The sequence below is a fragment of the Miniopterus natalensis genome, chromosome 13 (genome assembly GCF_054644295.1).
Source record: "Miniopterus natalensis isolate mMinNat1 chromosome 13, mMinNat1.hap1, whole genome shotgun sequence".
In the NCBI taxonomy this organism is placed as follows: domain Eukaryota; kingdom Metazoa; phylum Chordata; class Mammalia; order Chiroptera; family Miniopteridae; genus Miniopterus; species Miniopterus natalensis.
Window position 1 is genome coordinate 12,320,648 of NC_142093.1, and position 13,927 is coordinate 12,334,574.

Here is a 13,927-nt window from a genome sequence, read left to right on the forward strand (position 1 = left end):
AAGAGTCTCATTTCATTTTGTTGATTCTTTCACCAACCCTGGGGGAGGGTATTGTTCCACTTTAGAGATGAGATGGGAAAACTGAGGCTCCCAAATGCAAGGGGCTCATAGGGCAAGAAGCGGAATTTGGGTGTCAATATAAGTTAATCAATAAAACGCCTAGAAGATTCCCAAGTGTTTTCCCCTTTAAAAATAATTTCTAGTTACATGAGTGGTATTAAAATACATTCTCCATGTGGAAAGATAAATAAAACTTAAAGCTATTGGCCTCTTGACCACCAAGCCTTAAGTAATGGTAATTTCCTCTATATCCCCCTACATGGGCACACACACACGAGCTCACATATATATATACACATACGGAGCTTTCCATAAAATAAATATAGTATTTTATTGGTTGTTGTTTTTTTTTGTTTTCGTATTCTTTTTACAAAAAAATAGCTCTCACCACGCATACCTCTGGGCTTCTCTGTTTCTTCTCTCAACGGTACACCCCGAAAGGCTTTGTTGCGAGGTGCGGGTCCGCCCAAATTCTTCTTTCTTACTGTGGAGTATGGTATCCACTGCAGCTTCCCTGGCCACGCCCCTGTTGATGGGTAATTAAAGAGTTTCTAATATTTCAAATAACAGACACATTGTTTAAAAGAACTGCAACGCTGCAGGAATCTATGTTGGGAAGTCTCAGTACTCAAGAGGGACTCATGAGCTCGCCTGCCAATGAGAAGGGACCCAGGTCGGGGTGGAGGGGGCACGAGGGGATGGGGAAAGCTCTTTGTCAGCAGTCAGGGGCCCCAGAAGGAGGCCACGTCCCCTCTCTGGGCCTCTGTGTCCCCTTCTCTAAAACAGAAGGGTTGGGATGCCAGTGGTTCTCAGCCTCGGGTACTCATCTGAATTACCTGGGAAACTCTAAATAAAAAACCAAACAAAAAAAATAAACAACAACAAAACCAGTGCCCAGTCAGTCTAGGAGAGATTCTGATTCTGTTGGTCTGGGACAGGGCTCTTCCACTGGTAGTTTTTTATTTATTTTTATCATTTATTTATTTATTTTGAATCTTGTCTCTTTTTTTATTCTTTATTTTTATTCCACTGGTCATTTTTTAAAGCTCCCCAGGCAGCTCTGAGAGGCAGCAAGGTTTGAGAACCGCTAAACTAGACCAGGGCTTCTATCAAGTGCCCACAGAACACTTGGGATCCTCCTTAAACTGCACGTCCTGACCCAGTAGGCCTGTGCTGAGCCTGAGATTCCACCTCTCCGGCAAGCTCCCAGATGACACCAATGTTGCTGTTTCTAGACTGTATTTTGAGCAGAAGACTAGATCCTCTAAGCTCTCTTTCAATTCTAATGTTCTTTTTAACCACCTTATTTCCGTAGTGATCTTCAGCCAGCTAACGCTGGGCTGAGGTTGGTGGCTGAGAACCCAGGTGCGAAACCGAGTGGCTCCCCGGGGCGCCTGGAGAGGCCCAGGGCCTTGGCCCCAGCTGTGGGTGTATCGAGCCCAGAAGACAGCAGGCAGAGGATTGGCAGTGCTTGTGAGCTTCAGCTCCAAAGCAGGTGCTCCCGTATCAGCCGTGATTTAGACAACAGTTGGCCCGGGGACCTCCAAGGGGAGGCTGCAGTTTCCAATCAGGCCATCTGAGCCAAGCTGCAAGGAATTCAGGACAGATTCTGGGAGGAGGCCTGCTTCGAGGAACTGCATCAGATATCAGGAAGGGGGTTCCCCTAACAACTGTAGCATTAGCACAGTCTTTTGTTTCCCAGTGTCTCTTCTGTTTACAATATTTACTGGCATCTTCGTCAATAAGGAACCAATTAAAATGAGGAGCGCCAATTGTTTTATCTGTGTGCAAAGTCATATGTTTGAGTTTTATACTGTTTATTTCTCAAAGTCCTTTCAAAGTATTCCACCAGATGTTATAGGTTAGACGTTTTGCCTGCAAAATGTATCTGATTTTAGGTTTAACCCATTTACAAAGTGAGATGAACAGACAGCTTTGAGACTGACTCCTGAATCTTGTTGGAAGGTAATTCTTGTAATTTCTCGTCTGTCCCTAAAATCTCCTTTTGATTCATCTTTTCTCTGCTTACCAGACTGAATCAAGATCCAATCATTTTTTTTGTTATTTAATTTTTTTAATCAACTTTATTTTTTAGAGGAGTTTTAGGTCCACAGCAAAGTTGAGAGGGAAGTACAGAGAATATTCATGTATCTCAGGACCCCTCCCCCACTCCCCACCATCAACATCCTGCTCCAGAGGGTACATCTGTCACCATCAGTGACTCTACTTTCACGCATCATTGCCACCCAATGTCCACAGTTTACTTTTGGTGTACATCCTGTGGGTGCTGACAAATGTAAAAATGGAACACTAAAATGGCATGTACCCACGATTATACTATTATACAGAATAACTTCACTGCCCTAGAAATCCTCTGTGCTCTACTTCTTCATCTGTCCCTCCCTCTTAACCCTTGCTCTTGTTGTTATATCCAGAGTTCTGCATTTTCTAGAATATCATAAAGTTGGAATGAAACAGGATATAACCTTTTCAGTTTGGCTTCTTTCACGTAGCAATATGCATTGTAGATTCCTCTCTGTCTTTTCATGACTTGATCACTCACTTCTTTTTAGCACTGATTAATATTCCATTGTCTAGATGTGCCACAGTTTATCTATCCATCCACCCACTGAAGGACATGTTGGTTGCTCCCAAGTTTTGGAAATTATGAATGAAGCTGCTATAAACATCTGTGTGCAGGTTTTTGTGTGGACATGTTTTCAGCTCTTCTGGGTAAATACCAAGAAGTGATTGTGGGATTGTATGGTAAAAGTATGTTTAGTTTTATAAGAAACTGACACACTGTCTTCCAAAGTGGCTGTGTCATTTTGCAATCCTAGAAGTAATAAATGAGATTTTCTGTTGTTCTGCATTCTTGCTAGCCTTTGGTGTGTCAGTGTTTTGGATTTTAGCCATTCTAATAGGTGTCTAGTGTATCTTGTTTTAATTTGTAGTTCCCCAATAACATAGGATATGGAGCATTTTTCATATGCTTATTTGCCATCTGTATATCTTCTTTGGGGAGGTGTCGAGGTGTTTTTCCCATTTTAAAAATCAGGTTGTGCGTTTTCTATTTGTTGAGTTTTAAGAGTTCTTTGTGTATTTTGGATAATAGCCCTATATCAGATTTCACTTTTGCAAATATTTTCTCCCTGCCTGTGGCTTGTCTTCTCATTCTCTTGGTTCCAATCAGTTTTACAGGGAAGGTCCCAGAATTCACTTTTAGTAAATTCTGACCTGTTTTCTGGGCTTTCTTGAAGCCTGCTGGTTCAGCAAGCATGCTGGGATCCCTGAAGTCTGAGCCTGGGTTACTTTACGCTGCCTTTTTCATTGATAATTTAGGATTTGATCTTCCTACCAACATGTGAATTAGTTAGCAGAGGTCTGGCAGGCCTGGATTATAGGCCCCTGGGAAAATCTGGAGTTTTCAGTAAAGAGGTGTCTGTCTTATTAGGGTTTGGGGAGCTCTTGGACAGTAGCTCTTAGTTCTACCAAGACCAGGGTTTAAACTCTGTGGTACAAGGCATGTGTGGTTCTCAAAAGAGGTGTATTTGTAAAGGAAACTGGTGTTTTGGAGTGTAGGGGGCTTGTTAGGAAAAGGCAAGGGATCCAGGTGAGGGGAAGGAAGAGAGAGAGGGTGGAGGGATTGGGGTCAGATCCACACAGAAGTGGAAGAGGGAGTGGTAAAGAGGGGGTACTGGAGGGTGGCCATTTAGTGAGGGAGGCAGTTTTATCCTAGGTAGTTTTTACACTTTAAGTCATCAAGTTCCTTGTTTAGACATGACCAAAAAATCCTTTGAAGCACTGGAATTTCAGAATTGGAATTCTTTTTAGAAGCATCAGGGTACCAATAAAAAACTGGAGCTCATTGGGCCTGAGGAATTTTATTCCGTTTTGTTTGAAGGCACCTCTCAAATGAGCAATTCTAGTTAAGTGTTCCCCAAAGTGCCCATTGAAGGCCCCAATCCTTGGTAAAGTTCTGCCACTTAGAGAAGTATAGGAGTTATAATGGGTAATGGGGCACCTGAAAGAGGCAGTTTTTCCCAGAAGGGGACATGGGTGAGACGACTCCTGATTAGTCAGTTGAAAGTCACAGTCAGGGAAAGGTGCTCTTACAACCTTAGTCTTCACTTTATACTCAAGATAACCAAGCTATAACTGTGATTTTAAACATGAGAAACATGTCAGCAGATCAAGAGCTGAGGTTGGGTAATAGAAACCAGCTCCAGACACCTGGCTAGAGCTCAGAAGCCAGGTGGTCACATGCAAGGGTGATTTAAATATATTTGTTTGTATTGACCAAAGGTATTTGTTCCTTGATATTCGGGAGGGAAATTTAAATTTAGCCCTTGAGGGTATTTTGTCATCCCGGGTTTTAATTTCAGCTTGGCCTGCCCACGTTAGACCCAGGCCAGCATTCCGACAGTTTGCCCAGAGGAAACTGTTGATTCTGTCCAATGAGTTCCACTGCTCACCTCTGGTTTGTGTCTCTTGATTGAACATGTGTGTGGTGTGCACTTCAGGCCAACACTCTGGCCACCCGTGCTTAGGGGGCAAGCGGGAAACAACAGAAACAAACCTCTGTGCGTCGTGGAGACCAGGGTACCCAGCGGCGCTCCGGGGACACCGTGGGAACACATGTCATACGATGAGATCTCACATTTGGAAGTGGCTTCATGCTTCACAGTTGTTACTAAGCAGCTCCACTCCTTTCAAGGCTTTTATTTCCATCGCTTACAACTGACAGCTGAGGCCACGCTCAGGGACGCACCCACGTTCTCACAGCGCGGGCAGGTCTGGGATTCCAGTCCCGCACCTGGATTTCCAGGCCCCACTCCCCCCAGCAGACCAGTCCCAACAGTGGCAACGTCTGGGCACCCACCATCCTGGGAGGCCATCTGAAGGGAACTGTGTGGGCCTGGTCTTCTGGTGCCTTTGTCTAGAACATGCTACCCACCTTTGACCCATCCACCTAGAGAAATCTTCTGCCTAAATGTTAATGTTTATCATTTGCAGCCGGCCACTGACCCCTTTCAAAGGTGAACCCAGTAACATTTATGACAGGCGCGTTATCAGACAACAGAGGCGTATAAAAGGAGAAGGCACGAGAGCCCGTCCATCTGCCGAAACGGTTCATCCCAGGCCCGCGACACCTGGAAGATTCCGACATGGGGCTGCGGCCACACCTTTTCCTCCTGGGGCTGCTGCTGCTTCTGGGCCCAGGTAAGTCTGCCCATGGGTCATCCCTGCTGGGGGCCCAAGTTGGTAAGACATGGAGCCTGGGGGAGGAATGTGCCCTTTTCATCAGCACGAAATGCACAGTTTAGGCCTGAGCAGGCTGCAGGCTGCCCAGGGCTGTGGGGCCAGAGGCAGGTCTTGGGGCAGGTAGGACGAAGCAGCAGCTCCATGGTGCAGGGAGCCACAGGGAGCTGGACTCTAGTCTCTGTGCTGCGTGGCCTGGGGCAGTGCTCCCTCCCTGGGCCTGGGTTTTTCCTTCCCATCCTTAACATGAAAACGCCGTTACTAGCGATATGCACGTTTGGGTCATTCTGTTTCTGATTTTCATTTTTGCTAAAAGGACAGAGGACGGCAGGTTTCACGATGATAAATTCTAAAGGCTTGCCACATTCTCCAGGGCTGTTGACCCTGATGGGAGAGAGTGGGCTAGTTTCTCCTGACTCCAAGAGTTAGGAGACGATTGAGCTTCTGCCACTGTCCCTCTCTGCCCTTCGTCATCCGACCCCTGGCTCCTCCCTCCCCCCTTTCTTTAAAAAGGCAGAATCCTTTAAACTGAGGAGGGCCTTAAAGACGATATATTAGCCTCTGCAGATAAGGGGCTTGGGCCCAGAGTGTTGCCCTGGAGGCCACAGAGGGAAGGAAGGGGGCATGGGACAGAAGCCTGGCCTGGGGGTCCAAGCGCCAGTCCTGCTGCTCACCTTGGACAAGTCAGACACCCTCTGAGTCTGGGGAAGTGTGTGTGCAAGGTTGGCAGGCTTTAGGTGGGGGTGCAAGGCGGGCGGGGTGGAGGTGGGGGGATGTAACGCCTGCTATACTTATTGCACAGGGTGATTGCATTTCCTAATTGCTAACAAGGCTGCAGTGCTTTTTAAAAAAATGTTTGTTGACCATTTGAATTCCGCTTTCATAAAGTACCTGTTCAAGCGTGTTTCCCATTTTCCTATGGTTTGTCTTTTCTTCATTGACTTTCAGGAATTTTCATATCTGCTGTGCGCTGTCTCTGCGGGTTATAAACACCACAGATACCGGATACTCTGAAGCTTTCCACTCTCTTTAGGGAGATTTTAGATGAACAAATTCCTTAATTCAGGGGAAAATGAAAACTTCCCAAATGAGAACAAATGGAGGCTATTTATTCAGAGGTTGCTATAGCCAGGGGGTCAGCCACTGTCCCTGTGTTGGGCAGAGACTCCAGGGCAGGTGGGGGAGTGGGAAAGTTTGAGAGTGAAAAGGCTTCAGGTGTGCTCTGGTTGGAGGCTGTTGCCATGGGGAAGCTGGAGGTCGGCTAACTAGAGGCGAGGCCTCCTAAGTGATTCATTTGGGGAGGAGGCCTTCTGATGGGGACACCATGTGCCTCCCCCGCACAGCTCCCTGAGAGTCCCTTCTGGTAGGAGCTCACTAATCACTACAGTGCCCCCCCACTTTGAGGGTCCCTGGTCCCCTCTAACGCTCTGGCCCAGGCAGCTGAGGGGAAGCTGCAGCTGGGAGCCACGGAGGATGTTAGCGCAGGGGGAGCCGGGCTCCAGCCTGCGCCGCCCAGGCACCGCCTGCTCACTTTCAGCCTGTTCCTTCCTGACTCTGGCTCTGCCTCAACTGGCCCCATGAGTAAGCTGGGGAAAATACAGTCTCAAAGCCAAGCATCCCTGCCCTGGCCGGGGTGGCTCAGTCGGCCGGAGCGCTGTCCCATGCGCCAAAAGGCTGCTGGTTCGAGTCCTGGTGAGGGCATGCATGGCAGGCAACCAATTGCTGTTCTCTCTGTCTCTGTCTCTATCTCTATCTACTCTCTATGTCTCCCCCACCCTCTAAAAATCAATGAGTATATCCTCGGTTGAGGATTTTTTAAAAATTTAAATAAAATCAAAAATAAAAGTAAAGCATTGTCCTTGTCTGAGGTCATAAAGTCAGTCAAGTCAGCTTCTGGAATGTTCTCTCCTCTTAGGATGCTCCCTGGAGCCTCCTTGCTGGTCTAGGGGCACAGGGTGTGGGTGTGGGGTCTTGGGCGGCATCAGCAGATGAAGACGGGAGGGTGCACTGGTCTCTGGTTGGAAAGGGATCTGTAATGGGCAGTGGTGTCTCCCTGTGGTGGTCAGCACAGGACACGGAGTATATAGAGAATGGTGGCGTGGGATTTTCCATATTCTCTTTAATGTTTTTGTAATTTCATCAGACTAGAGGTCGTGTCTACCCAGAGGCTGTGGCAGTGTAAATCCTATATCACCCTTTGGCATTCTGATGATAAAACTAGATGGACTGATAGGCAAGGGCAGCTGCAAATATTGGCCTGGTAGACCTGGCCACAGAATAAATTTCCATATGCTGGGAACTCGGGTTATAGAACAAGCCTTTTTATAACTTTGTAAAAGACCTTGGTCTCAAGGAAAGCGTGCCAGAGTCGGTGAAGGAGTCTTATGGCCCTTTTGGTAATTTGCTGAATGGTCTCTGTCAAGTTCGCTAAACTCTCTGGGTCTTAGTCTCCAGAGGCATTAAAACAAGATGATCTCAAAGATCCGCCCACCTCGGCCATTCCAGAATTCTACAACAAACATTCAGAGGTCGGACTAGCTACCCCAGAAAGTTTCCCTGGCCCTCGGTGGCACCTTGCGCTGACCGTGGCATGTGACTCCCCTGGCTAACATCCGGTGTTCCTCAGAGCACCACGTGTCGGAGCAGCAGCCAGGCGTGACTCCTGGTTCGTGGCTTGACACCCACAGGCGGCCCCGTGCCGTGCCCGCTCACAGGTGGCCGGCAGCAGCCCACAGGCCCTGGGTGCGAGTGGGAATGACATGCTGCCTGGGTGGCGGCTAAAGCCCGGAGGCTTACAATTCAAAACAGTACAGGGACAAACACTGGTGGGCTTGGGCTCTCCCCTTCCCAGCTCGCCAGGACAGCTCACTGCTTAGATGAAGTGAGGCTGTGAGGCCTGCCCCTGCCCTTGGGCCATGTGAGCTGCTGGAAGTCACCTAGCCTCTCTGAGCTTGTCAAAAAATGCCAACAGGATCCTAAGTCCTGCTTCTACCTACTCTTCCGGGTTGCTGTGAGGACATTACACACTTTTCAAAGAGCCCAAGAATTTAATGTGCACTGAAGAGTTGCTTTAATGCCTTTTCTGTTCTCCCCACTGCCCGGGGCAAATACCTTCCTTTCATCCAGGGAGATGATTCACCCCTCACGTGTCCAGCCCTCTCCTGTTCACACAGCACTTTCCTTTCCTTTGATCCTCACAACAACCCCATGAAGAAGGCAGGGGGTCCAGTCTCCTCCCCACTTTATAGATGACGAAGTCCAAGCTCAGAGAGGATAACGCTTGATCAAGGTCACAGAATGACTGTCTTTCCTCAAGGAAGGGCCGGGGTGGACAGTTGTGCTCTGGACACTGCCTAAGTAGGAAACCATAAAGGAAATCTATAAATGAAGAGGGTATAAGCTGTTTTAATTGTGCTTTTGAAACCAGCCTACCTACCCCTGGCCATTTGTTGAGCTGACACACTTCAGCTTACTTTGAAGAGTCAGGGCTCAGAAACGCAGAAGTGCATGAGCAGCATTCAAAGGGGCTTAAATGTAAATGGATTGAATGCTCCAATCAAAGGACATAGGGTAGCTGAATGGGTAAGAAATCAAGACCCAGATATATGCTGTCTACAAGGGACTCACTCAGAGCAAAAGACTCACACAGGCTGGAAACCAAACCAAACCAAACCAAACCAAACCAAACCAAACCAAACCAAACCAAACCAAACTTCTTGAGGACATTAAGGGAGAGATCGACAGCAACACAGTCACAGGAGGGGACTTTAACACCCCACTGACTTTACTGGATAGATCTTCCAGACAAAAAATCAACAAGGAAACAGTGACCCTAAATGACACGCTAGATCAGATGGATGTAATTGACATTTACAGAACATTTCACCCCAAAGCTGCAGAATAATCATTCTCCTCAAGTGCACATGGGACATTCTCAAAGACAGACCACATGTTAGGACACAAAACGAGTTTCTACAAGTTCAGGAAGATTGAAATCATATCAAGCATCTTCTCAGATATTTACACCATGGAATACTACACAGCTGTAAAAACAAGGATCCCTGACCCTATAAGACAGCACGGTGGGACCTGGAGAGTATTAATGCTAAGCGAAACAAGCCAGTCAGAGGAAGACAAGTATCACATGATCTTACTCATAGATGGCATCTAATGAACACAATAATCTGATGAACAAAATAGATCCAGAGACATAGAAGCCATGGAACAGACTGAGGAATCTCAGCGGGAAGGCAGGGGTGGGTGGGCGGGTGGGTGGGGAGGGATTAACCTAAGAATTTACGTGCATATATGCATAATCCATGGACACAGACAATAGTGTGGTGAAGGCCTGGCTGGGAGGAGGGGTGCAGGGGGAAGGAGATCAATGGGGGGAAAAGGGGGACATTTGTAACGCTTTCAACAATAAAGATAAATTTTTTAAAGAGGGAGGGAGGGAGGGAGTTGGGGCATCCAGATTTTAGCACAGCAAGAAACTATCGTCTTCCTTAGGCCTAAAGGGGCAGGGGAAGAAATGCATGTTACCATAGCCTGGTTGAGAGCTGGAGCCATGGAGGAGAGGACACTTGGCAGAAGCTCCATCATGGAAAGACCCAGCCAGTGTCAGACTGGCAGGAATAGGAACAAAAGTACTTCAATCTCAATCTCTCTCTTCTCCCCTCCTGCTCGTCTTTCCTGTTTCTCTCTCTCCTGTCTCTCTCCCTCTCCCTCAATGTGTGTGTGTGTGTCCATTTCCTCACTCCAACCTTCCATTGGCTAAACCCAACCTGAACCCAAACCCAACCAGCGCTCATGGCATCAAGTCAATAGAGATCAGCCTTCTGGGGGCACAAGGCCAAAAAAGGGCTGATTTAGGGGGCCAAGCAGAAAATAACCAGCCATCCACACTTCACTGTCAAGAACACTTGAAAAAGAAAGGATATAGCTTTTAAAATTTATTACAAAGCCTATATGTTATTTTGATAATAAGATTTTTAAAAAAAAATAGGGCAGAGAAGCCTGCACTGGCGCAGTTTGACGGGTTGTTGGAGGGCCAACCTGAGAACCTCAGGGCACGCCCCATTGTTAGCAAACATGGATTTATTCTGAGGTTCCAGAACTCCCAGAAGCAGTGACTCACCACTAGGAGCTTCTGCTCACAGTTGCTCTTCGTGGCTCTTGGGTGCGCTATACCAGGGTTCCCTCTTTCCCAGAATCCAGATGGAGTTTCTCTTGCTAATATGTCTTTATCTGATTGGACCTGCCAGAGGTGAGTCCTCTACCTTAGCTCTGGGTAGATCTGTACGAGGCCTCTTTAAGGTGTTTGAGCCCTTGAAGAAGAAAGACGGGTATCTTAGCTACCAAATCAATCTGACTCAGAATCAGGAGCAACTAAACAAGCTCAACCCTGAGCACCCCGGAGCCAGTTGATTCCTTCTGGTTATGGGTTTACCACCAGCAGAGCCCACTGGCTTGGCACAGGCCTATTCCTACTTCTTTCAGCTGCTCAATACTTGCACCCAATGCTCTGTGAGATGAGAAGATAGGTCTAGGGGTTCTGTGCAAGTCCAATGAAGGCTTGTTCCAGTGAACTGAGTGCAAGGGATCCTTGGGTAGTGAGTGTGGCGAGGAAAGATACAAGGAGACAGGAATGTAATGCCCCCAGAAGGCCATCTTGGAGCACAGCAGGGCTGTGGGCCAGAGATTTGCACGTCCCTCTGTCACGGCTTCAGTTGTCCGTATTTCCTCTGTCAGGACCCACATACATGGTGGGATGTGTTCCTTCCCTTCTTCCTACAGGAGGAGGGAGAGGCCATGAACTCTGAGTTGTTGGTTAAATGACCAAAAAAAAGAGTATTTCATGACACATGAAAATTTTACAAAATTCAGCTTTTATTGTTATTATTTTTATTCTCACCTGAGGACATTTTTTCCATTGCTTTTTAGAGAGAGTGGAAGGGGAGGGAAGGAGAGAGAGAGAGAGAAACGTCAATGTGAGAGAGACACATCAATTGGTTGCCTCCCGCACACACCCCGACCAGGGCCGGGGGTTAAGCCTGCAACCAAGGTAGGTGCCTGTGGCCGGAATCAAACCCCGTACCCTTCACTCCATAGGCCGACGCTCTAACCACTGAGCCAATCGGGCTAGGGCTGAAATTCAACTTTTAGTCTCCATAAATAAGGTTAATTTGTCTACATATTGTCTATGGCTGCTTTCACCCTGCAACAGCAGAGCTGAGTAATTGTGAAAGAGGCCGTATAGTCTGCAAAACCTAAAATATTGACTGTTGGGCCCTTTACAAGAGAAGTTTGCTGAGCCCTGGTCTAGAGTTAGGCTGTGACTTAGCTTGTTTATGAGCATGGCCCATGAAGCCAGCCTGCCTATTTTCCAATCCTGCCGTCACCATTTGCTAATGGTATCACCTTCAAAATGCTGCTTAACCTTGCTGGGCCCTTATCAGAAAAGTGGGGATAATACTATTTATCTCATAGGGTTGTTGGGATCAATGAATTATTTCATGTAAGTGCTTTGAACGGTGCCTGGCACGTAGAAGCTGCATATAAGGGTTGGGTACCATACAGGCTTTTATCCTGGCATCAAAAGAGTATTATTACCAAAATAGTCTCAAATCTCCGCCCCGCTAATTCATCTCCCTCACTACGAGCGATGATCAGCCTAAAGTGCACCTTCACGCCCATCTCTTCAAAGACGGGTCATGCCCCGTCCGTCGCTCGTGGAGGGGCCTGGCACTAGCAGCGCCACCTGCTCTCTGTCTGTGAAGCCTCATCCCCCCCCCCGTCCAGTTACAAACCTCTCTCAGCCTTTCCATGCTCTGCTTGTCCACACCTCGGCGCCTTCCCATCCCGTGGCTCTTTCTGCCCAGACGCTCTCTTCAGGGAGTTTCAGAAGGGTCCCTGGAATCTCAGGGCAGGCGACGGCCATCATCCCTGTTACGGGCTCCTACGTAGAAATCAGCGCCTGGCCTCCCAGCGGGCGTGAAATGGAAACACTACACTCTCGCTCCTCGTCAGAGTCCAGAGAACTTGTTTTCAGGGTCAGAAAGTAAAGCTGCAGAAGAAGGCGGGTGGAAAGACGTTAAGCCCCCTCCCCCCAGTCAGGCCTCCCTCTGGAACGGCCCAGTGCTGTCGGGGTCTCACATGCTAAGACCTGACCTGGGATCTGGAGCAGAGAACTGGGTGGGGGGAAGTCCGAGGAAGCAAGGGGCCTGGACCTCTGATCCACGTTAGTATCATACGTGTATCATGACTATGCAACAACACGGAAAATGCTCGAGGTGCAACATTACAGGGAGCCTGAAGGACACGAAATTGCAGCCACACTGATTACAACGGAGTGAAAAGTGTGCCACCCTGATCAGGAATGAGAGCGTCAACAAATGAAATCGCTTTTGGTTGTAGGGATAGTGGCACTGTGGGTGATTTTTATTTTTTGGTCCTTTATTTAGGGTGCTGTTAGTTGTACTATACTATTATTTGTATGTTTAAAAGGTTAATGTTTTATGGGAAAACACATCAACTTGTACACTTATAATGGGTCTATTTTATTGTATGTAAATGATATATTTTTAAGAGTAAAAAAAATGTTTTAAAAGACTGGCCCAAAGTAAGCTGGGATGAAGACAGTACCTTTACCATCTCCCTACCTGCCTTGTCTCCCCCTTCGCCTACATTCAGCAAGACACCTGGAGAAACCACTGTCCAGCCTTATTGTGCAGTTGTGGCTGCTGGGAATCCCATGAGTGGCTCTTCTCTGAAGCTCACATCACTTGTCAGACTATTCCAGAATGCCCTTCACCTCCCCTGCTGTGTCTTGGCTCCCCAAACAACAGCGGCTGTTTGTCCAACACCACCTTCCCCAAGAGCTCTGCCCTTTGCTAAGGAACTAATAACGGAATCTGCACTGATGTGCCTGTGCATGGTATAGGGTTATTGCTGACCCCTCTCAGATAACACTTCTGCTTTTCAAGTTGGGGATTCTGCTTTAATAGGCTGCATTAAAGGAAGTATGATGTTCCAAATAATGGAGGTGATAGTTGGAGGAATGGAATCTAGACTTTCCTAACACAAGGGATGTTACTGAGCTGGGCACATAGTTAAGGCTGGGAGGAAGGGCAGGGAATGTACAAATCTGGGTGGGAGTTCATTTCAGCTAAATAACCTGAACTATTTTTGCTTTATTTTAGGGCCCACCCAGGCTCATACCTTTCTTGGAAAGAATACACTGGACGAGCAGCTATGGCCAGAGGTGAGAGTTTTGTCCTCATTGGAGGGGTAGTGAGGTCTCTTCCAGTGGGAAAATCCAAGTCTTAATTCAAGTTGGCAGATCCCATACATGAGGGAATGGGCTGGACGAGCTGCTTCCCCAGGGATAGCCTGGCTGCCTGGCAGGACAGACAGCATGACTATATCCCCTGGAACCTGGGGCTCAGCACTCCTGAAGACTGAGCAGGCGGTTCCCAGGAGTGTCCAGAGGGAGTTATAAATGGACTGTTATCTCCATGAACCTTGAAGCAGATGCCGTGAGCTATCTGAAGGCATCTGGGTAAGGTCTTCCTAGAACATCCACAAGATAAGAGCTGAGAGTAAA

At 47.6% G+C, this 13,927-nt stretch overlaps 1 protein-coding gene across 1 annotated transcript in view; it reads left to right on the forward strand.

The window, feature by feature from the left end:
* Positions 1 to 5,228: 5,228 nt before the first annotated feature.
* PLB1 (phospholipase B1) overlaps positions 5,229 to 13,927 on the forward strand; it is a 108,306-nt gene continuing 99,607 nt past the window's right edge. Inside the window, exons 1-2 of the mRNA XM_087823909.1 lie at positions 5,229 to 5,283; positions 13,524 to 13,585. Coding sequence (XP_087680035.1) covers positions 5,229 to 5,283; positions 13,524 to 13,585 — 117 coding nt within the window. The remainder of the gene's footprint in view (positions 5,284 to 13,523; positions 13,586 to 13,927) is intronic.